General features: G+C 34.7%; 1 protein-coding gene across 1 annotated transcript in view; it reads right to left on the bottom strand.

The window, feature by feature from the left end:
• Positions 1-4661: 4661 nt before the first annotated feature.
• Pygo1 (pygopus family PHD finger 1) overlaps positions 4662-22711 on the bottom strand; it is a 37446-nt gene continuing 19396 nt past the window's right edge. The window contains exons 2-3 of the mRNA XM_005316597.4: positions 12867-12952; positions 4662-11767 (exon numbers count right to left, since the gene is read on the bottom strand). Of these exons, the coding sequence (XP_005316654.1) occupies positions 10643-11767; positions 12867-12952 (1211 nt within the window). The 3' untranslated portion in view covers positions 4662-10642. The remainder of the gene's footprint in view (positions 11768-12866; positions 12953-22711) is intronic.

Genomic DNA, 22711 nt, shown 5'->3' with positions numbered 1-22711 from the left:
CGAAGTGGATCTATCTGGTGTTTCCCTACCATGAGAGGCAGATCATGCATTCTTGGCACGGATATCACAGAAATGAGATTGTGCCTTCCTAAGTGAATCACTCATTTCAGGGGCATAAGATGTTGATTGGTCCCATGCATGGTGATGTTAATACTGATCACCACCTAGTCACATTAGTGTCTAGGGTTACACCAATATCCTATTCCTCAAATCTTCCTCCTAGCCTTAGTCTCCACTGACATAAGACTGTTCATAGCATTTTCTACTCTAAGACTATGTTCACATTTTTATTTTTAATATTTTAAATTTGTATAATCTCTTTCCCTATCACCCTTATTGCATGCTTGTTTTTGAGTCTTTTGAAAGACTAATAAAATTATCTTTATTTTTGCTGATCTTCAATTTTTCTTTTGCTTTTTATTTCACTAATTTCTGCTTTTATATTTGTCTCTATTCTGCTTTTTGTAGAACTCCTCATGTATCTTTCAATTCCTTGAGTTAAATATATATTTAAAAATATGTCCTTATTTTTCATATGTCCATTAAAGACTATAAATTTACATCTTAAATACTGATGTAGCTGCATTTCAATGAAAAAATCATTCCTTATTCAGAATAAATAAGCCCTCTTACTTATAGGGAATATGTGAAAGTAAGCTCTGTTTCCTGGCCTCTAATCAATTTTTTTTAAAGGTAGGTTACTAATGTATAATTTACATGCAGTAAAAATCCATCCTTTTGGGGTCAGTTGTGGAGTACTTGCCTAGCATGCATGAGAACATATTTTCAATAACCAACACTTAAAAAAATCACCCTTTTGAGATATATAATTCTGAGTTTTGAGTCATAACCTCAACCACAACCACGATGAAGTGAACAGGAGGACAGTCCCATTTCACCAGAGTCCCCTCCTTCCACTCTTAGTTCCTATTCCTAGCAACCACTGAACTGAACTCTATGCCCATTCTTTTGCCTTCAGAATGTGTATCAGTTCTTTTTCTTATATTACATGAATGTACAAAGATTTGTCCATTCTACAATTGGTGGATAAAGCCTCACATTATCTGGCCTCCTCTAAAATTTCTGAATCCTTCTTCTGTCAATCCTCTGCCTGTTCACTTCATTCCAACCACATGAACTGAAAAATCTGTAATACGCCAAGCATGATCCCACCACAGGACCATATTTACTGCTGCAATTATGCTAATTGCAGTTCACTATGATGGTCTTCCTTACTCCTTCAACTCTTCACCTAAATGTTTTTTAAATTATTAAAAACTATGAATTACTTTGTACTTCCTGCCCATTTGTGCCAACACACCCTATTCCATTACCTTTATTTCTTCATAGTACGTATCCTTTCTTTATAGTTTGTTGTCTGCATCACTAAAAAAAACCTCATGAAATTTTTTTATTATTTAATTTTTTCTCATATACTGCTGTAGTTTTAGCACTAGAACAGAGCTTGACAATAAATGTTGAATAATGTCCAGTTATTTGGGTTTCATAATTTCATTTTTATTTTTTTAGTTTACCTTTCACAATTCTAAGTATACTTAAGTTCTTTCTCAGGCTATTATTTTTATCTTGAGTGGATTGAAATTTCAAAAGATATTGGTTAGTTGTTTTTCACTATCAGATTTCTTCATGTCAAATTTCCTTGATATTTTTTCTAATAATTTTTTTCCTATTTACTATTTAAAATTGTATTTCCTGCTTCCCAATGGAATACATGTTTATTATTAAAATTTATCCAAGTCACGGCACCAATGAGAGAAAAGTTAAATTGACAACTTTTTTTTTTTTTTTTTTAGTCTGAGTCCTCTTATCAAGCCTGTTGAATCTGCTGTTTGTATTTTAATGTTAGCTTCAGTGTGGCTTTGGGCAGGGAAATTGCTGCCTAGGGCTTTACAATGAACTATGCCAATAGAAGAAGGGAGGGGTGTTCTAGGTCCCTTGTTTGTCTAGAAGTAGAGTTTCTGGAGGAATCCAGAGTTTTAGTGGCAAGTAGAAGCTGGGCAGGGGAGCAAGAGGAACAAAGGGAAGGCTCAGAGTGCAGAAAGGTTTTAGAAAGCCTGCACATAAGGGATTTCCTTCCATTTTCCTGAGCACTTGCCCCATAAAATAATGGAACCAAAGGTGCTGTTGGTGGCCTTCTAGATCCATTGGCCAAGTCATAGAAGGGCATGACTGAGTGGAAAGTTGAATTAGTTGATGGGCCTTCAGATCTGGAGCCAAACGGAGAGGGGCTAAGTGGGCAAGGAGGCAGATGAGTCAGGTGAGTCAAAGGGGATTTTAGATTGGGAGTTCCCCATGGCAAGTTGAAATAGTGGAGTGGCTAGAGGCAGGCATCTCTGGCTCTAGGCTAAACCAGAGTAGGAGAGAGGACAACAGTGAAGGGGGTTGACACCACACAATTCACTGGTCCAGGGCTGAAGCCTTTCTGGGACTGAGAAGCAGGTAGTCTCCTGGTACTTCCCTAGTTCTGGGTTTTGCCATTCATCAGGTCTTGGTACCTGGCCAGGGCTTTTGGGAGCTCTGCTGAGGAGCTGAGAACCAAGACCCGAGAGTGAACTCGCCAAGGGGAAGGGATGGGAAGGTCAAGAATCTTGGTGTTGGGCCAAGATCTAAGTCTCCTCTAAAGAGGAGACTTGTCACTGCCGTCTCTAGAGAGTAGACTTGTGAGGAGGGGAGGGGAAGGGTGAAGTCACTTACCCAAATGAAGCTGGTGTGGGGATGCAGAAGAAGAGCACTCAGTGAATGGAAGAAGGTATGTGGTGACTGTCCTGGGCCCTAAGGCCAGGATCCTAAAGCAGCTCAAATCCCCCCCCCCCCGGGTGGGGGGCAAAGCTGATGGGAGAACCTGATAGAGTCACTGGCATCAATGAAAGAAAAGTGACACAGGACTAATCACACACGCAGCTGGGATAAGAAGCGAGTTTATTGTTAGGAGCCTGAAAAGGCTGCTGTGCACAAAAAGAGGGACAGTAGCAGCAAGGAGGGAGAGCAGGAGGAGCAACTCACCTTTAATGTTACCTTTTATAGGCTAGAATCATGGGCTCATGCTAGGGGCAGGTATAGTCTTGACTGACATAGTAAGCATCCCCAGATCTTGTGGAAGGCAAGATTGTTTTTGGGGAACAGAGACAGGCAGCTTTCCTATCTCTGAGGGGGAACAGGAAAACTGGCATGTCCCTTTCTCTTCTCACAGAGAGAACAGGAAAACCAGTGCATCCCTATCTCAGGGTCCAATAAGTTGTCTCCTATCTATCTCTCAATGAGAGAACAGGGAGAGACCAGCACATCTCCAGGCCGGTAGGTTTTATCTAGTTTCTATTTCTTGGGAACAGTATTCTTAAAGTGGGGGTGGGGAAAAGGAAGATGGCTGCAATTATGCTAACAGATCCCATTCTTATGGGTGTACCTGATGGGGGGATTCACTATGGTGTATTCATATAAGTACATATGAAAATTATTTTGGATTTATCCCACTGTCTTTCCTTTTCCTATCCCACATCCCTTCCCTAATACAATTAGAAAAATCATCTGTTCTTCTGTTACTCAAAGATAACCACAGCATTTTGTCATATGATCATTCCTAACTTTTTAGAAATGAATTATGATCATTCTGTACATAATCCACTGCAAGAAAAATAATGTATATAACAAGTCCTGGACAAAAATATTGGGTCTCAGTATGAAATTAATTTCCTGGTAAATTGATGACCTTAATCCTACTTGATGTTTTATTGGACATATCCCTCCCAAAGCCAAGATGCTCATACCTATTTGTCCTGATGAAAGTCAAATACTTAAAACAGATCTTTTTCTCTTTAAAAACTAGCTTTATTTAAAAGAATCTTCAGCATAATAACACTATAGGAAACAAACTTACCATACACATTATTCAAGAAAGCCTGCTATACATCATTTCTACCAATAATAGGTCTATATACTGACATTCTTTGTACAATGCACAAATGACATTAGCATTATCCCTGAAAAGAATGGCCAACAATAACATGAACTGTCTTGACAGTGGAACCTTTATTTGTTTTATTACTTTAGACTAAAAAATTGAAAAGTGGAAGGCAAAGTAAAATCCAGTTTTAAATTCTAGCATGGTGTTTAGGGAAGAAGGGAAAAGGATCAGAAGGGAGAAACTGTAAGAGTTAAACATCTCAAAAATATAAAATTGAACTGGCTTACTACTATTTAGAGTAATTGTTTAAAAGTATTTAGGACAGAGAATGTAATTAACACTTGGAAGCCTTTAAACAAACTACCTCATGATTTACTATAATGTATCAGTTACCAAGATAATTTTATTTCTTTGAAAATTGTAATATATATATATATATATATATATATATATATATATATATATATAACTTAAGGATAATAAGGAATTTGGAGTGATCTAGTAATCTCATACTTAAACTTTGCCACAAAACAGTTCATGATCATTTAATACTAATACTTCTTTAAATCTCTATAATTAAAATAGAAACACCCAGTTCTAAAAGATTGTATGTAAAAGTATTACACACACACACACACACAACCCCTAACATGTAATATTAAAATTTTTAACACAAAAAAATAGACCTATGAAAATATGGGCACTCAAGTAAAATATAATGAGATTATGACACAGTATGTTACCTGGCATTTTAAAAAAATATTAAGACTAAGTCAGATTTATTGCTATATTAATCCTATCAAAAGTTGACAATCAAAAGTACAAAACATACCACAACCACCATGCCAAATATGATGCTGTACAGAAATGTTATTAACATAATATAGGTATACATTTATTTTCTAACATACTCACTGGTGTAGTAAAACATTCATTCAGGACAGTTTGAATTGATAAAAGTCTAATATCTTTAACATTTTTAAAAGATATGCAGTTTAAGCACTCAGGAGCAGGGTTTTTTTCTTTCAAGCATGTGATTTCAAATATACAAACGTGCACTGGCCAAGTATCATCTATTACAATTCTTTTGGTTGTTTTTATGACAAAATAAGAATGATTTAAAACTAATTTTCTTAAATAAATGCCTCTAAAATTTAAAAACGTTTTTAATTTGCCTTCAAAATTAAACATTTTTAAATCTTGATTATGACTTTTATTAATAAGTCTTCCCATCAGATAATACAAAGTAAACTGCATTCAAGTCTTTGTATCAACAGTACAAATTCCAAGTAAAGTAGAGGAGTTTTATGGTATCTTAATCACTTCTTAATAAGTGAAGATTAGTTTTACTACTTATTTTGGTCATGGTGGAGAGAATGATACTACTTTTGGTTGGGAGATATTTGCTTAAGTTCAATGTCTATGGTATAATTTTAGTAGCATGGGCTAAAAGAATATTAATAAGCACTGTCAGTTAATTTCTTGGTAAATCATATCTATAGAAGATCAAATTTAAAATTTTATACAAATTTTAGTGTTTTATGAGTATCATAAATTGCTAACACCAATTTTACTCCTCTCTCACATTTCAAAGACATCAGACCATCTACTAATCCATAAATATTGATGTTTCACATACTTCATAGAGTAGCTTAAAACATACCAGCATAAGAAGTAATTAGTATTACATAGTAATTTCCTTTGCCATAGGAATAAGTGGTGGACAAAGTCTGGAAACATTTTGTTTTCCAATTTGAATTACAGTAATTTTGTCACAGACCACAGCACTAGTGCATGTATTACTTTAGACATGCTCTAAGAACAAAACAAAAATTACTGCAAAAATACATGTCACCAATGTGGAACACATTCAGATTTGTATAAAAGTACTGAACTAATATCCCAAAAAGAGGTATATGTAAACAGTACATAAGGAAGAAATAGTTTTAATATGAAACAATCATTTAAGTCACATACATCATGATAAGAAGCAGGACTTTCTTTTATAAAAGATAACATTTTAACTAACAAGCAACATCATCTATATTATCTACAGAATAAGAAAGGTACCAATATTTAGAGTAAGTTTTAATATAATTGCAAGTAAATGTATTATTGATAAAATATGACAAAGATGAATCTTATCCATTGGATTTCATTTAAAGTTTTTAATAAGCACAGGCAGTTTGTGATGTGTTAATGCCTGGCACACACATGGCCATTTTCTTCCTTTCATTTCCCTTTAACCACTTGTCTTGGAAGATGTTATTGTTATCCCTAGCCTGCTCACTCCAGAGATGCCTGCAAACCTCTCTCTACCAAAAGCTCGAAAACGCAGTTGTGACTTTTTAACTGCTCTACTGGATAAATGAAAAAAAGAAAGGGAAAGTTTCAGATTTGAAAATGAGGAAATCTTTCGAGTTCAGAATTAGAGGACAGCAAATTGTGAAAAGGCAAAACAACCTAAAGATATTAGAAATAGTCTTAAGACAATACCAGTTAATTTGCTAAAAATACTGTTTTCCCTGATGCCTGAAATGTGGTCATACAGTCTAAAATGGTAATATTAAAGATTCATTTTGAAGATTTGTTTTTTTAAAACATTAAGTCATTTTCTCCATTATCTTCACTCATATGAGCAGAAAAATGTTTTTCTCTTAAATCTAGCCAACAGATAACGACACAAACATAATTTCTGTTTAGAGGAGATGGGAAAATTTGAGAGATAGAGCATCCAGGAGGGGGAAAGACAAGCTTGTTTATGCAGCATTACACCAGAGAGTTTAAAACTGTAAAAGAGCCACTGGGAAACAACTCACGGGACAGAACTTAACCTTCCTCAACACAGAAAAAAGTAAAGATCTCTGTTTTTTTCTCTTACATTGACTGGTTTCCTTAAGAAAACTGAAATCTCAGGATAACAGCAGTTAACTACATTATGGTTTAAATACACTTTTATGAGCTTCCCTAGGAATCTAATCATTTTATATAGAGTCCAAGCCACTATTTACAAATGAACTTTGGGAGCCTGGATGCTTTTCAACTTTCTTAATTAAAAAAAGTCTAAAGTAGCACAAATGCTCATGCATATGAAAACTCTGTACATTGCAAAAGAAATCCAAACACTTTCTAACTCCCTTTTAAAAAAATCATTGCTTATGTTTTCTTACTATTAAATACAATTAGTATGTTGGATAATAAATACTAGCATTCTAATTTGTTCAAGACACAAAAGTTTGAAAGCATGTTAGATGAAAACTCTTGGTACTGATTTTATGTGGATGATTAAAGTCAGCAGATTTCATGGTGACCCATACTCGTAAAAAGAATTTTTTTCTGCCACTAAGCAGAACTGGGAGTCTGGGCGGGGGGGAACCTACCAAAAAACCTGATTTACATTGTGCTTATCTATGAAGACTAAGAACTAGTACAAGAAAATCTTCAGTTTCATGTATATAACCTTCTAATTTGGGTAACAAGAATCATAACAGCAGTACTCTAAAGCATTTTACTCAAAAGGAAATCACTGATCACAAATCTAATTCTAAGTACTCTACCTGAAGAACAATTAATTTTCTATTATAAACTAAGCTGTTTCAGTATTAGTGTGTCCAGTAACATCTAGAAGCAAGTTGACCAGGAATCATGAATGAGCAAAGCAAGTCCTAAGAAAAAAACTGATGCTTGAAAACTTTTCATTAGTAACTTGGCATTGGTGAGTGAGCCTAGATGCTAATATTTAGCCATTTTGAACTTTAGTGAAACTTGAGAATGTAGGAGAAATTCTAATCCTACTTGGTTGTGTGTCCTTGTATATGAATGCATGAGATGAGGCTTTTCAGGGAAGGAAAGGGATAATACCTCGAAAGATACAATTCCACCATCTATATCCATCACTGCATATTTCTGTAGTTGAGAGAAGCTCAACACTTTTCCTAAGAAAATAGTATCAGTTTGTTTAACGGACTTTTTTGTGACAAATTGGACAAATTTTCTGGCCATCTTCATAATTCATCATTTTTCCTACCCCAAAGCACCTACCATCTATATAATTTTAGAGTGTTGTAGAGACAAATGTAGAATTAGTAAAAAATTAATTCAAACACATGAAAATATTCATCAGCAATGATTATAGTTTGGTTGATTTATGTCAGAATCAATCATAGGTTTTCCTTTAGAACCATTAGATTCTTAGAGTAAGGTGTTTTGAAAACCTAAACACTTGAATAAAAATTTATTTGTTTATATGGTTTTTTAAAAACCACTTATTTCACTTTTACAAAAACAGGTAACTACTTAAAGTGTAAGCAACGAACGTTTTAAGAAACTGCATACTCAATTTTAGCAATGAGGGGCTCAGTGGTAGAGCACTAGCCTAGCGCCTAAATAAAGTAAAGGTATTGTGTTCATCTACAACTAAAAGAATATTTTTTAAAAAATTTAGCAATGAGCACAACTCAAGTACACACTGCCACATCAAGTGTTAAATCCTGAGGGCATTGGAAGGTTCCATTAAAAATATATATCTAGTTCAACTCAGTCAAAAAAAAGTCATGATCTGATGCTAGAAGTGGTGATATAGCATGTACTCTATCATTTCTTAAAAATCATTACTCAAGAAAATTTCAGGAAAAACAAAACTAGGTCCTTCAATGTTTAGAAAATTATCTCTCTTTAACAAAACTACAAAGTAAGCAAAATGGAATCTTCAGGTATGTACTGAGCATCATCAAAATGCCAAAGTCAGCCCAAAACAATGCATTTTGACCTGCTTCAATTGGTAAAGTTTTCACACAAAAGAACACCTAGTATTAGAGTTTACCTCATTTCATTTCCTAAAATTGTGAAGATATACAACTCTGAAAATATTTTGTACTCACCTCTAACTAGTTGAGGGTAGAAGGAGAAAACTATTACCTGTACCATATGAAATTGCTGTTTTGTGGGTCAAAAGTAAAACACTATTTTTAAAAGTTAAGTTTTATTCCATAAGATATGTATCAGAAACATTAGCATTAGTTTTCTCCATTTTTATAGAATTCATCATTTTCTTAGGATGTATATATTGTTCAAATACTCTAGTTACTGATTCTCAGTTGGGGAACATGTTGTTTCTTAGAAAAAGCTCCAAATGATGAAAAAGATGGTAATCCATTGAAGGTCCAGGAACTATGATAGATAATGACAAAATTTCACCACCCAAGTCAATTAACTTTGTGTTAGTGACTTGCGACATGTAAAGTCCTGTCATGTAGAAATGAGGGTTTATGTTTGTTAACCAAAGGATGTTGTTAAATCAAAATTTTCATACATAATTCAGATTTCTTGGCAACATGCTGCTGCTGTCATTGCTTCCCCAGGTTCAAATTGTAGTAATTATCTCCTTCAAGGATCACCATTGTCTTCCAAACTTTTTTGGTGGCAATGATAATGGTGGTGAATTATTAGAGTTTCATCAACATTCAATCATTGTATAAATTACTATCAATTGTCATACTGTATCTTTTTATTTATTTGGTCACCAGTTATGATCTGCTCTCAACATGTTTTGTTTTGTTTTCTATTTGAGTCTGAGTGAGCATACCTTCAACTGTAACTGTTCTTTCTCTCTCTAGAGTACACTCTCGGTTCCATTTTTACACATTACCCAGTCACAGCAAAAACTCCTTAGCCTTCAGCAAGGCCTCAAATTACTGATTGTTTGTAAGTTAGCTTTCACCTAAGCTCTTAATTGGTCTTTATTTAAATGGATTTTGATCTTCCCTGAGGTACATATTGGAAATTCAGATCCCCAGAACAAGAATTTTCAAACTAAGTAGTTAGTTCTTTTGCCAGCAGTGTCCTCTAAAGCCAAACCGGTGTTTCTACCTTCTTCATTTGCAATATGTCCAAGTTTAAATCATAAAAAAGAAAGTGTTCACAATTCTTCGGAGGACATCATATTATTTATTTCTCTGGACAACAATAACAAAACAACTCAATAACCAAAGAAAATTAAGACCAAAATACTATCATAATTCTAAATAGTAATATTGGAAACATACTTTATGACAACTTTACTAAGTGCGGTCAATTTTCAACTGATCTAATATTAGCAATTTCATGTGATACAATCCACAAGTTAATAAACAAATGCTGAGAATCTATATGCTAAAATCTGTCTCTGTCTCATATCTGTATACATATCCTGGAAAGACTAATTTTAAAGTATGAAATTCACTTATTTCAAAGACCCTAGTAGAGGAGGAATCTGGTGCCATACTCTTCTTATTTAAAATAAATCCATTAAAATGTATGCTTTCCCCCATGTTATATCTCCACATATTATGTTTGGAAATATTTAAATGGATCCTTCAGAAACTTTTTAATTAAATGTTTAATGTGATACAGCCAAAATTCACCACTGAAATACACATTTTAAAAGTTAAAACTTGCCTAGATTTGTTATATTATTTTGAAGCTTCAAGAGGCTTTTATGTTTATGATAAATAACTACTAACATTTATTTGTTTCTAAAGTACCCCACATACATTATCCTCATTTAAGAGAGCAAACAAAGACAATACAAAGTTGTATTAGTAATGAAGTGAAATATTAATAAAAACTAAAAGGTAAATGTTTTCTGTGTGTATTTAAAAAAATAACGTAAAACATTAAAATCCTGTGTCACCAAAGCTCTGTAATACAGAGGGAAAACCCCACTTTAGTTAATGCTTGTGATTAAGCATCACTGCCCACTGCAGGTGGACCAAAAGTTTCTCTAGTGCGCATTAATTGGACATCTTTATCAGCCATACAGGTATCACAGCCCCATACTGCTGATGCTTCTGCTGTTAGTAGGCCATAAGCTGTTTCAGTCATTCCAGTACAGATCCGGTGAAACCATTTCTGACAAGAGGCCTCACATAAGATGGCATCCTGATCATCATTCACTTCATTTGTACAAATTCCACAAGGATACACTGGGTCAGAAGACGAATGGCCGTGACGGCTTGGGTGGAGAGATGATTTATTGCTTTTTTCAGTGGTGCAGGCATCTGTTGCACCTCTAGGTTGTCGTGGCTTGTTCTGTGTCCCATTTGCATGGCTGTTGTTTGTAGCTTCAGTGCTACTTGAACGACTGTTCTCCTGATTTACTGCATTGTTTCGATTAACATTTTTTAATTCAATATTGCTCTGATTCACTGTATCCTCCATATTTAAGTGAGGTGGATGAGCAGATGAATTTTGATTAGTGTTTTTAGTTGCTCCTTGACTAAAGTCTTGTTTCGGAGGTGGTGCTTTTGCTTGACCAAAAGTGTTTGGAGGTGGAATAAAAGAATGATTAGATTCTAATGGAGAAGTAAAACTTGAATTATTTCCAGGGACAAAATTAGATGCCAAATCAGGGTTAGATACTTGGCTAGTATTCTGTGGAGGAATCTGATTAAAGTTTTCAGCAGGATTTTGTCTAAAATGTTGATTAGGCATGTTAATATTCTGATTTAGTACATTATTATAAGATGGATTTCCAAAACTTGAATTATCATGTGGCCCAAAGTTAAAAGCATGAGGTCGATTAAAACCCATGCCCAAAGGATTCTGAGGAAATGGGTGTGGCTGATTCCTGAGCGAATAAGGTCCACAATATGGGGAAGACATTCTTGGGGGAACGTGAGGTGGCATTCTGAATGTGCTATAGCCTCCAAAGCCAGGATAACCAGGGCCAAGATATGGATTTGATGAAGGTAGTGGTTTATAGGAAATAGTATTATAGTTGTCATCAAATGGATTAGCAGCCACTAGATGGTCAGAATTTGGATTCGGTGGTGGAGCATACTCAGATAATGGAGGAAAAGAAGGTCCCTGAAAAGAAAATGTAAAGTTCATGTTCTTAACTAAAAATCATTACAATTTTCCTGTTATCTTAATACCTATGAATTTGGTTTTAGTCAAGTTTCTCTTATGGTGTTATAAAAATTTAATTTCTTCACTTGACCTTTCAATTACAATTAATTTTAACATATAATTATGCTTAATGATAAAAATAGTCATGTTTCATTTAGGAAAGGAAATAAGTATGCTTTTCTGAGCTCAAATCCATTGTTATTTCAAATTTCTCAAGTATTTAACCTTCAAAAGAAGTTTCATTATCATAATTTTCATTTAGTATGTTTTCCTGTAACTAAACTCTTTCACTTAAAACACTAACGCCAAACTACCTTTTAGATCCCTTCAACCCAAAATACCTTTTAGATCCTTCAAAAATCATAAAATTAAATAACAATAAATAGGATCTAATTTTTTTCCTCTTAGCTTAACTTCAGGGAGATACAATTAAAGCATTACCAAAACACTAAGCTCTAGACTTCACACTGGAAAAATAAATTGCCAGATTTAATCACATTGCAAGTTTATCAGATAGTGGCCAAAATGGAAAGGCAAAGTTATTTGTACAAATATTATACTTATTTATAGCCTTTATTATCAAAAGAGTGCTTCAAACTTAAAGAATAAAGCCATAAAAGCCTGTATATATAATCATTTATTACAACTACAAGTTTCAATAATGGATGCCTCCATCATAATTGCTTTGTGAAAAATGCACATAATACTGAATTATTATAACAACTTAATATTACTTCAGGTTAAATTTGTTTGTACATATTTTTTAAATCTTGTAATAGAACGCAGGCACTTTTGCCATTAAAAAATCTTTAAGTAAGATTTAAGAACAAGTATTTTAATTTGTCTGCCTATACTTACCTTGAACTATTTACTCTAGGCCTACCCAAAGTTAGTCATTGGTTGAGGAATAAAAAACAAACAAAAAATCACTGAGGAATTCACTATTAGATTCCAGATAAAGATAGAAAACAATGCCCATTATCAAATTTAAAATTTGCTTTATTAGCCTGATCATACCAATAAGGGAAAACTATTAGTAAAGAAAATGTCAATTTACCTGTGTATTTGCCTTTCGTTTTTTCTTATCTGGGCTTCCTAGTTGCACACCTGGTCCTCCTAACCCATCCAGTCCACTATCACCACCTAAAAAAAAAAAAAAAAATCCCAATAATATTTCCACTTGTAAATGAAATAATTTTATCTCTTATAGCAATACCTATTATATTTAATCTATTAATATGCTTTCTATTTTCATTAGATGAAAGCAATATTCAGCTTTTAGTATCTTTGGTCTTTAGAAAGTCTCTTCCATAGTTTCATACAGAAACAGTCTTTCTTCTCTGCTTCCATATTTGTTATTGGGGTTTATATTTTTTTTTTATTGGTTATTCAAAACATTACAAAGATTGCAGAATCACATCGGTTACACATCCACATTTTTACATAATGCCATAATAGTAACTGTTGTATTCTGCTTGGGTTTATATTTTGTTCCTAGCACCTCATTCTCTGTTTCCTGGCTGTCATGAACTGAGCAGTTTTCCTCTGCCATCTTTCTGCCTCACCTCAGGTCCAAAGCAATGGAACTGGCTGACCATGGGATGAACCTGTTAAATAGTAAGCCTTTACAATTTAACATTTCCTCCTCTAAGTTATTCTTGTCTCATATTAGTTACAGTAATGCAAAGCTGACTAAAACATTAGTTTGTTTCCAAAGATAAATGGTATTTAGATTTAGACCAGAAGATGGTTTCTTCTTCCATCAAGGGACACAATATTTCTTGTTGCTTTTCTTTAGCACTTGTTTTAATTTTCTGTTGTATAAATTATCACACATTTGGGTACTAAAAACAATGTCCATTTGTGGGTAGATGTGTAGTTCAGTGGTAGAATGTATCCTTAGCATGTGAGGCCCTGGGTTCAATACCCAGAATAAACAAACAAACAAAAAAGCCCATTTGAACAGAAGTGGAGAAAATATTTTCTAACTCATTCATTCATTCATTCTATTAGGCCAGTATTACCTTAATACCAAAGACAGATAAGAAGAGTGTTTTCAAGATGGTGGATTAGAAACAACCAACACTCAACTGCTTATCTACAACTTGGAATCAAAACAACTAGAAAGCTGCTACTCTTCCAGGTTAGTGACTGTGGGAAAAAGCTTGAGTTCAATAGTGAACAGAGGCTTGGAGAAGCTCAGATACTCTGGATAGTGGAAGAGAGAATGAGAAAGAGTGCCCCAACACTGAGTATATGGCAGGAGGTAGGGAGAGTGGAGAAATAAGGGAGACCCACTACACACAAGCAAAGAAATTGGCACAATCAGAAGGGCATTGTGAACCCTGAACACAACTGATCTAAGATCTGCCTAACAGGCTGGGGCTAGAGAAGTTCTCTGCACCTGACAACCATAATGTTGGTTTTCATCTTGGAAGGCTAGCTTGCTATTCTGGGAAACAAAAAAAAAAACAAAAATTTTACTATTTCTTAGAACCTGCGGCAAACATTACTACACTGTCTCAGTGAGCAAGTTTTATTTATTTATTTTTTTGTAGGACGTCTTATTTTTATTAGCATAAGATCTCTGACATCATGTTCAGAGTTGTTAGGGTAGGAAAGAACAAGAGGAACCCTAAAGTCAGGGGGAAAATGAAGAAGAAACAGAGAAATAGGGACAAAGAATAATTCAGTGGTTTTATCTTGGAAGTCAAAGTCAGAGGGAAATCTAGTTTTTTTTTCTTCGGTATTAAAATTCTTTTTTTTTTTTTTTGAGAGAGAGAGAGAGAGAGAGAGAGAGAGAGAGAGAGAATGAATTTTTAAATATTTATTGTTTAGTTTTTCAGCAGACACAACATCTTTATTTGTATGTGGTGCTGAGGATCGAACCCAGCGCCGCGCGCATGCCAGTCAAGCACAATACCGCTTGAGCCACATTCCCAGCCCAATATTCTTTTTTTTTTAAAGCAAAAGTTTGCTTGCTTGCTTGCTTATTTATTTATTTATTCTTTTTAGTTATGCATGACAATAGAATATATTTTGACATATTCTTGAGGTTGTACATGATGTGGAGTTACATTGATCATATATTCATATGTGAACATTGGAAAGTTATGTCCAATGCAGTCTACTGTCTTTCCCAATCCCATCTCCTCCTCCTTTTCCCCCATTCCTCCCTGTCCAATTCAGTGAACCTCCACTCCTCCCTATCCACCAATTATTGTGAGTCAGCATCCGAATATGAGACAACTTTTGGCCTTTGGTGTTTGGGGTTTGTCTTATTTCACATAGAATGATAGCCTCCAGTACCATCCATTTACTGGCAAATGCTGTAATTTCATTCTTCTTTATGGCTGAGTAATATTCCATTGTATATATGTACCACTCAGTGGGCATTTTTTTTTAAGAGAGAGAGAGAGAATTTTTTTTTAATATTTATTTTTTAGTTTTTGGTGGACACAACATCTTTATTTGTATGTGGTGCTGAGGATTGAACCTGGGTCACACGCATGCCAGGCAAGCGTGCTACCGCTTGAGCCACATCTCCAGCCCTCAGTGGGCATTTAACTTGAGACCCAGTTTGGCCTCAGGGGAATACCACTGAAATAAACTTCTAAAAACTCTTTGCAATAGGAAACAGGTCATAGAAACTAGAGCAGAATACACTTCCCACTTAATATTATTGCTCAGATGGCCAGCTGAGGAAGTTCAGGGGACCAAGCTATTACAAAATGATTATGTAAGTGAGCTGGATCCTGGAAGACCAGAATCATGGGTAGTGGACTACACAGAATCCACCATGCCCCTATGCTCAATGAAGATAGTTACCTTGTCTTCCAAATGGGCTTCACAAAGGGTTCTGGAGACCCAGATGTGCTGCCTGACCCTTGCAGTGTGATAAGCTAATCTCATTGGAGAAAATTTCTGCCAGGGGACTCTGCCTTCCATGCTAGCTTATCCTGGTGAGCAGAACAGCTAAGAACTATTTCAAATGCTTCAGGTCACAAATCACTCCTTCTGGTTGCCTGGTAAGCAAAGCAAAAGTAAGAAGGAAAGGGTGAATAACCCTCAACCTTTTCTCTTTCCAGGGGCACATGGCCTAAGAATAATCAGAAAAAAGTGCTGATTGGAAATAGGTAGCAAACATCCACTACTTTTGCCTGCATGATCAACAACCTCAGCAAATAATGTTTTTGTTTTTAATTTTAGTACTGGGGATTGAATCCAGGGCCTCATGAAGTGCTCTACCACTGAACTACATCCCAGTCCCTTTTATTTTCTTTTGAAACAAGATCTCATTAAGTTATCAAGGCTGGCCTCAAACTTGTGATCCTCCTGTCTCAGCTTCCCAAGTAGCTGGAATTATTGGGGGGCTGGGGGGGTACCACCTTGTCAGGCTAACATTTTCATTTTTTTACTATTTGATTCATGTGTGTGTGTAAATTTTTTTTTTCAATTTCTCTCTCCTTCTTTTGTTAAGTTGCTGAGGCTGGCCTCAAACTTGTAATCTTCCTGCCTCGGCCTCCAAAGTCTCTGGAATTATAGGCATCTGTAACCATGCCTGGCTCAAATTTTTTTCTTCTCTTTTTGGTTTATTTATTTTTTTAAATATTGATTTCATTTTATATTTTCTCCTAGTTTCATTCTTTTCTCTTTTTGAATTTTCTATTTTTTAAAATTTTCCTGTCCCCTTTTATCTGTCTTAATTTTCTATCTTTTTTAAACTTTTCAATTTATTGTGTATTATTTTACCTCCATAATTTCTGTTGTTTGCAATGTGTACATCATAGTCTTTGCTTGGTTTTTACTTTCTGTACCTGCTCTGCTTCTATTGTTGTTGTTATTGTTTTTTTTTTCCTCTTCTTTCTACATGGTGCCAGAAATCAAGTCTGACACTTTGAGCATAGTGGATAGATGCTCTACTGCTAAGAGACACTTCCAGCCCAGCTAAGAGAAATTGCATTTTACATTACCCAAAACCCAGCTCTACTCAAACATTGCTGGAGAGAGACAAAGTCCCCAGCTGAAGATTTGGCCCCACGTAGGCATGGCTGGGAGAAACTTTAAAACCCGTTCTTGAAATTCACCACCAAAGCAACAACAGAGAGAAATAACACAAAGATTGTAGAATACTGCACCTATCAAGGACCTTAGCATAGGTTGCGCCCATACCCTTTCAAAAAAAAAACTGGAGAGCTGGGGATATAATCAGTTGATAGAGTGTTTGCCTTGCATGCACAAGGCCTTGGTTTCAATCCCCAGCATCACCCATCCACCCACAAAAAAGTAAAAAACTAAAGGAGTGACCACAGAATGCCTACCTAATATATTCCAGAGGGGTCCCATTTTTCTGAGGCCTAAAGAAGAAGTGGAACCCTAAGGCTCTCACACTGCACATGTATGTTAAATCCCACCAATCACAGCCATACTATAAAGTCTGGTTGGAATTAAACTCAACACTTCACAACACTCTGATATCACAGGACACGTTATCAAGAGAAGGCTGTTCTCTAAGAAGGCCCTCACAGAAATCAACATGGGACACAAGAAGTGAACAAACAAAGCAGCATGACTCATCTAAAAGTTCACAATATTCTAGTAAATGATTCCTGATACTGAAGTTGATGAAATGCCAGACCAAAAATTCAAAAGAATGATGTTAAAAATGATCCATGAATTTAAAGAGGATACAAATAAACAGCTGAATGAATTAAGAAAGACAATGCAGCATATGAAAGCAATTCAATAAAGAGAAATTCTGGAAAAGAACCAAACATAAATCTTGCATATAAAAAACTCAGAAAGTCAAACACAGGGCTGGGGTTGTGGCTCAGTGGTAGAACACTTGCCTAGCATGTGTGAGACACTGGATTCGAACCTCAGCACCACATAAAAAAGTAAATAAATAAAGGGATTGTGTCCATATACAACTAAAAATATATATATTTTTAAATCAAACACAAAACTCGGTTGAAAGCTTTACTAATAGATTAGATCAGGTAGAATAAAGAATAGCACAGCTTGAAGACAAGGCTGATGAATTAATCACATTCAGATAGTAATAAAATAAGAAGAATCAAAACATACAATTTTATGAGAATGACATTATGTAGGGCATAGTTGATACATGCCTATAATCACAGTGATTTAGGAGGCTGAGGCAGAAAGATCACAAATTTGAGGCTAGCCTCAACAACTTAGTAACCCTGTCCCACAAGAAAAAATTAAAAGGGCTGGGGCTGTAACTCAAAGATAGAGTGCCCCGGGTTCAATCCTGAGTACAAAACAAACAAAAACACCAAACTTAATAATAATATGAATAGATAAGGGAGATGAGATTCAGACTAAAGGCATAGTGAAATAATTCACTAAAGGCACAGTGAAATAATAGCAGAAATTTCACCAAATATAGGGAAAGATGGACATTCAAGTACAGAAAGCATTTATAATTCCAAGTACACAAAATCAGAAAACAACCTCTACATGACATATTATAGTTAAACCAGCCAAAGTACAAAGATTATTAAAAACTTTGAGTAGCTCCAAATCATATATGAAGACAAACCCATCAGAATAACAAATTATTAGAAGAAACTCTAAAGGTCATAAGAGCACAGAATGATGTAATACTAAATGACATACCTAGCAAAATTATCCTTCATAATTAAGAAATAAAAACCTTCTAATGTAAGTACGAACTAAAGGAATTCAGTATTACAGAAGATACTTAAAGGAATTCTACACCCAGAAGGGGGAAAGATAAATAAAATAACAAGAGTACAGGGAAAATAAATTGCTCTAGAAAACTGGATAAGCAAAGGAGAATAGGAAAGAATCAAACATTAACAAAGTAGGCCATCAAGATGAATAAGGAAGAAACAAACATAGGTTACTCAGAACAACCAGAAGAAAAAAATAACAAAATGACAGTAGTATGTGTCTTCCAAAAGCTCAGGAAATAAAAGCAAGAATTGACAAACTGGATTATATCAAATTTAAAAGCTTCTGCACAGCAAAAGATGAACAAGGTGAAGAAACAACCTACACATAATGGGAGAAAATCTTTGCCAGATATTCATCTTACAAAGGTAATCAAATTAATAAATGGGCAAATGATTTGAACTTAAACTTCTTATAAGAAGAATTACAAATGGCCTGTAAATATATGAAAAATTTTTCAACATCTTTAGCTATGAAGGAAATGCAAATCAAAACTTGAGATTCCATTTTACCCTAGTTAGAATGACCACTATCAAAAAACAAAAAATAACAAATGTTGGTAAGGATGCGGAGAAAAAAGAACTCTTATAAGCTAGGCATAGTGGCACACACCTGTAATCCCAGAAGCCCCGGAGGCTGAGGCAGGAGGATCACAAGTTCAAAGCTAGCATTAGCAATGGCCAGGCACTAAGCAACTCAGTGAGACCCTATGTCTAAATAAAACACAAAAAAGGGCTGGAGATGTGGCTCAGTGATCAAGTGCCCCTGAGTTCAATCCCCAGTACCAAAAAAAACCAAAAAACAAAAAAAAACCATCCTGATACACTACAGGTAGAAATGTCAATTAGTACGTCATTTTATGTGTGTGTGTGTGTGTGTGTGTGTGTGTGTACACATACATGGTTTAGTTGTAGATGAACACATACCTATTTTTAATATTTTTTAGTTGTCAATGGACCTTTATTTTACTTATTTATATGTGGTGCTGAGAATCGAACCCAGTGCCTCACACATGCTAGGCAAGAGCTTTACCACTGAGCTACAACCCCAGCTCCCTTTATTTTATTTATGTGGTGCTGATGAGCAAACCCAGTGCCTCAACATGTGCTAGGCAAGTGGTCTACCACTAAGCCACAACCTCAGTCCTAGTAAAGCACTTTGAATAACAGTATGAAGCTTCCTCAAAAAAACCATACAATCTAGTCATAACACTCATGAGTATATACCTTAAGGAAATTAAGTAAGCATACAAAGAGATACTTGCCTGCCCATGTGTACTGCAACACTTTCACAACAGCCAAGTTTTGGTACCAACCTAGATGCTGTCAATAGATGGATTAAAAATATGTGTACACACATACACAGAGTTTTATTCAACTATAAAGAAGAATGGAATCCCATCATACGCAGGAAAATGGATAGAAGTGAGGGCTATCATGTTAAGTAAAATTAGCCAGACTCAGAAAGATAAGTATCACATATTTTCTCTCATTTGTGGAAACTAAAATAATAAAATAAAGAAGATGGCCTATAAGGGAAAGGGAAAGAAAAGGACAAGAAAAAGGAAGAGGGAGTCTGTATATGATCAAAGCACAGTATTTGTATGTATGGAAATGTCACAATTCGATCCAATAATTTGTACAATTAATATGATTTATTTTTTAAATCCAAAGACATCAAAGAAAAAAATAACTACAGTCCAACATCTCTTAGAAATACAGATGTAAAAATTCTCAACAAAATACTAACAACTGAATTCAGCAGCATATCTACAAAACACCATGACACTGAATTTTTCCCAGAAATGCAAAGTTGATTCAACATGAAAAATCAACCATTTATTATTCTATAGTAATAGAATACAGGGAGAAAGCCCCATACTTGATAATCTCACCAGAATCAGAAAACCATTTCACAAAACTCAATATCTCTGCATGACAAAAAAAGAAAATCAATAAACTATGGAGAAGGGAACTTCCTCATGCTAATAAGGGGTATCCATGAAAAAACACAGCTAACATCACACTTGAGAGTAAAATACTGAAAGCTGTCCCCCTAAGGTCAGGAACAAGACAAGATGCCTGGTAGTAACAGAAGTTCTAGCTGGAACAATTAGTCAAGAAAAAGAATAAAGGGCTTCCAGATTGGAAAGAAAGAAATATATTATTCTGTTTGAGATAACATCCTTACATATTTATTTCTATAAACTAGCAATGAATAATTCAAAAATGAAATTAAGAAAATAATTCCATTTATAATATCATCAAAACTAATAAAATTCTTGGGAATAAATTTAACCAAGGTGGTAAAAGATTTCTATACTTCAATATAAAACATTGTTGAAAGAAATTAAAGACACTCTTAACTTCAGAAAAAAAAATACTCCGTGTTCATGATTGACTATGTTAAAATGGCAATACTCTCCAAACTGTTTTACAAAATTTTATCAAAATTCTACTGCCTTTTTTGTAGAAATGGACAAGTTAATCCTAAAATTCAGAAGGAAAAGGCAAGATACCCAGAATAATTAAAACAATCTTGAGAAAAATTTTAAAAGGAACAAATGTGAAAGACTAACCTTCCTAATTTTAAAATTAGAAAGCTTCAGTAATCAAAACAGCAAGGTACTGTCATAAAGAACAACATACAGATCAATGTATAAATCTGAGTCCAGAAGTAAACCCACAAAATTATGGACAATTGATTTGAATAAAGGAATCAAGATAATTACATAGGGTAGAGTATTATTTCTAAAAAAAATGGTGCTGAGACACCTGGATATCTGTCATATGCAGAAATTATTTTCTGGCTAGCTGCAATGATGTGTGCCTATAGTCCCAATACTAGGTATGGTGACTTGAGCCTGCAAGTTTAAGATCAGTTTGGGCAACATGGCAAGATTCTGTCTCAAACAAACAATAAAACCCAAAAAACAATTAATTTCAAATGGATCAAAGACCTAAATATAAGAGCTAAGAGTACAAAACACTTAGAAGGAACCAAGTTATAAATCTTCATGTCCTTAAATTAGGCAACAATTTTTAATCATGATTCCCAAAGTATAGAAAACAAAAGAAAAAATAGAACAAATGAACTTTATCAAAGTTAAAAAAATTTTGGTGCCAAGAGCACTATCAATAAAATGAAAAGACAACCCACACAATGGCAGAAAATATTTGCAAATTATATACCAGTTACGAGTCCAGTATATACATAAAGAATTCTTACAACTCAATAAAATCTAATAACCCAATTAAAATTGGCCAAAGTATACGCATAGCCGTTTCTATAAAGAATATAAATGAATGGCTAATAAGCACACGAAAAGATTCTCAACATCATGGAAATTGAACTGTTTGCACTTTTGAGATGCCACTCCAAAACCAATGGGATGGATGGCTGTAATCAAAAAGATACAAGAGTTAGCAGGGATATGAAAAAGTTTATAAAGTTAAACATAAAGCTACCATATTACCCAGCAATTCCTCTCCTAAATGTATAACCAAGAGAATTGAAAACACTTCTAATGTCTATCAACCAGTGGTAAACAAAATGTGGTGCCTCTATACAACAGTTAATCAGTCATAAAAGGGAATGAAAATATTGATTGATACATGCCACAACATAACAAACCTAGAAAATGTTACCCTAAATGAAAGAAAGCAGACACAAAAGACCACAAACCTTATGATTCCATTCATATGAAATGCTCAGAATAGGAAAATCTATAGAGACAGAAATAAATTAATAGTTGCCAGGCCTTTGGGATTGTGGCTCGGCGGTAGAGCACTTGCCTAGCACGTGCAGGGCCCTGGGTTTGATCCTCAGCACCACATAAAAATAAATAAATAAATAAAGGTATTGTGTCCAACTACAACTTAAAAAAAGAAGAAGAAGAAAGAAACCCAGTTTAAAAAAGGGGGGGGGGGTTAGGAGGTACAGGGTTTCTTTTTGAAGCAATGAAGTATTCTGGAATTAGAAAGTAATGATGGTTGTACAATATTGCAAATACACTAAGAACTACTGAATCGTATACTCTAAAATAGTGGTGAATTTTACATTATGTGAATTTTATCTCAATTAAAATTTAGTAGAGGGAAGGGGTAGGAAATGGGGAGGAAGGGGGGGAAATGCTGGGGAGTGATATTGAACAAATTATATTGTTGTACATATGTACAAATA

The sequence above is a fragment of the Ictidomys tridecemlineatus genome, chromosome 5 (assembly GCF_052094955.1).
Source record: "Ictidomys tridecemlineatus isolate mIctTri1 chromosome 5, mIctTri1.hap1, whole genome shotgun sequence".
Lineage (NCBI taxonomy): Eukaryota > Metazoa > Chordata > Mammalia > Rodentia > Sciuridae > Ictidomys > Ictidomys tridecemlineatus.
This window is presented reverse-complemented; position numbering and strand designations above follow the sequence as displayed.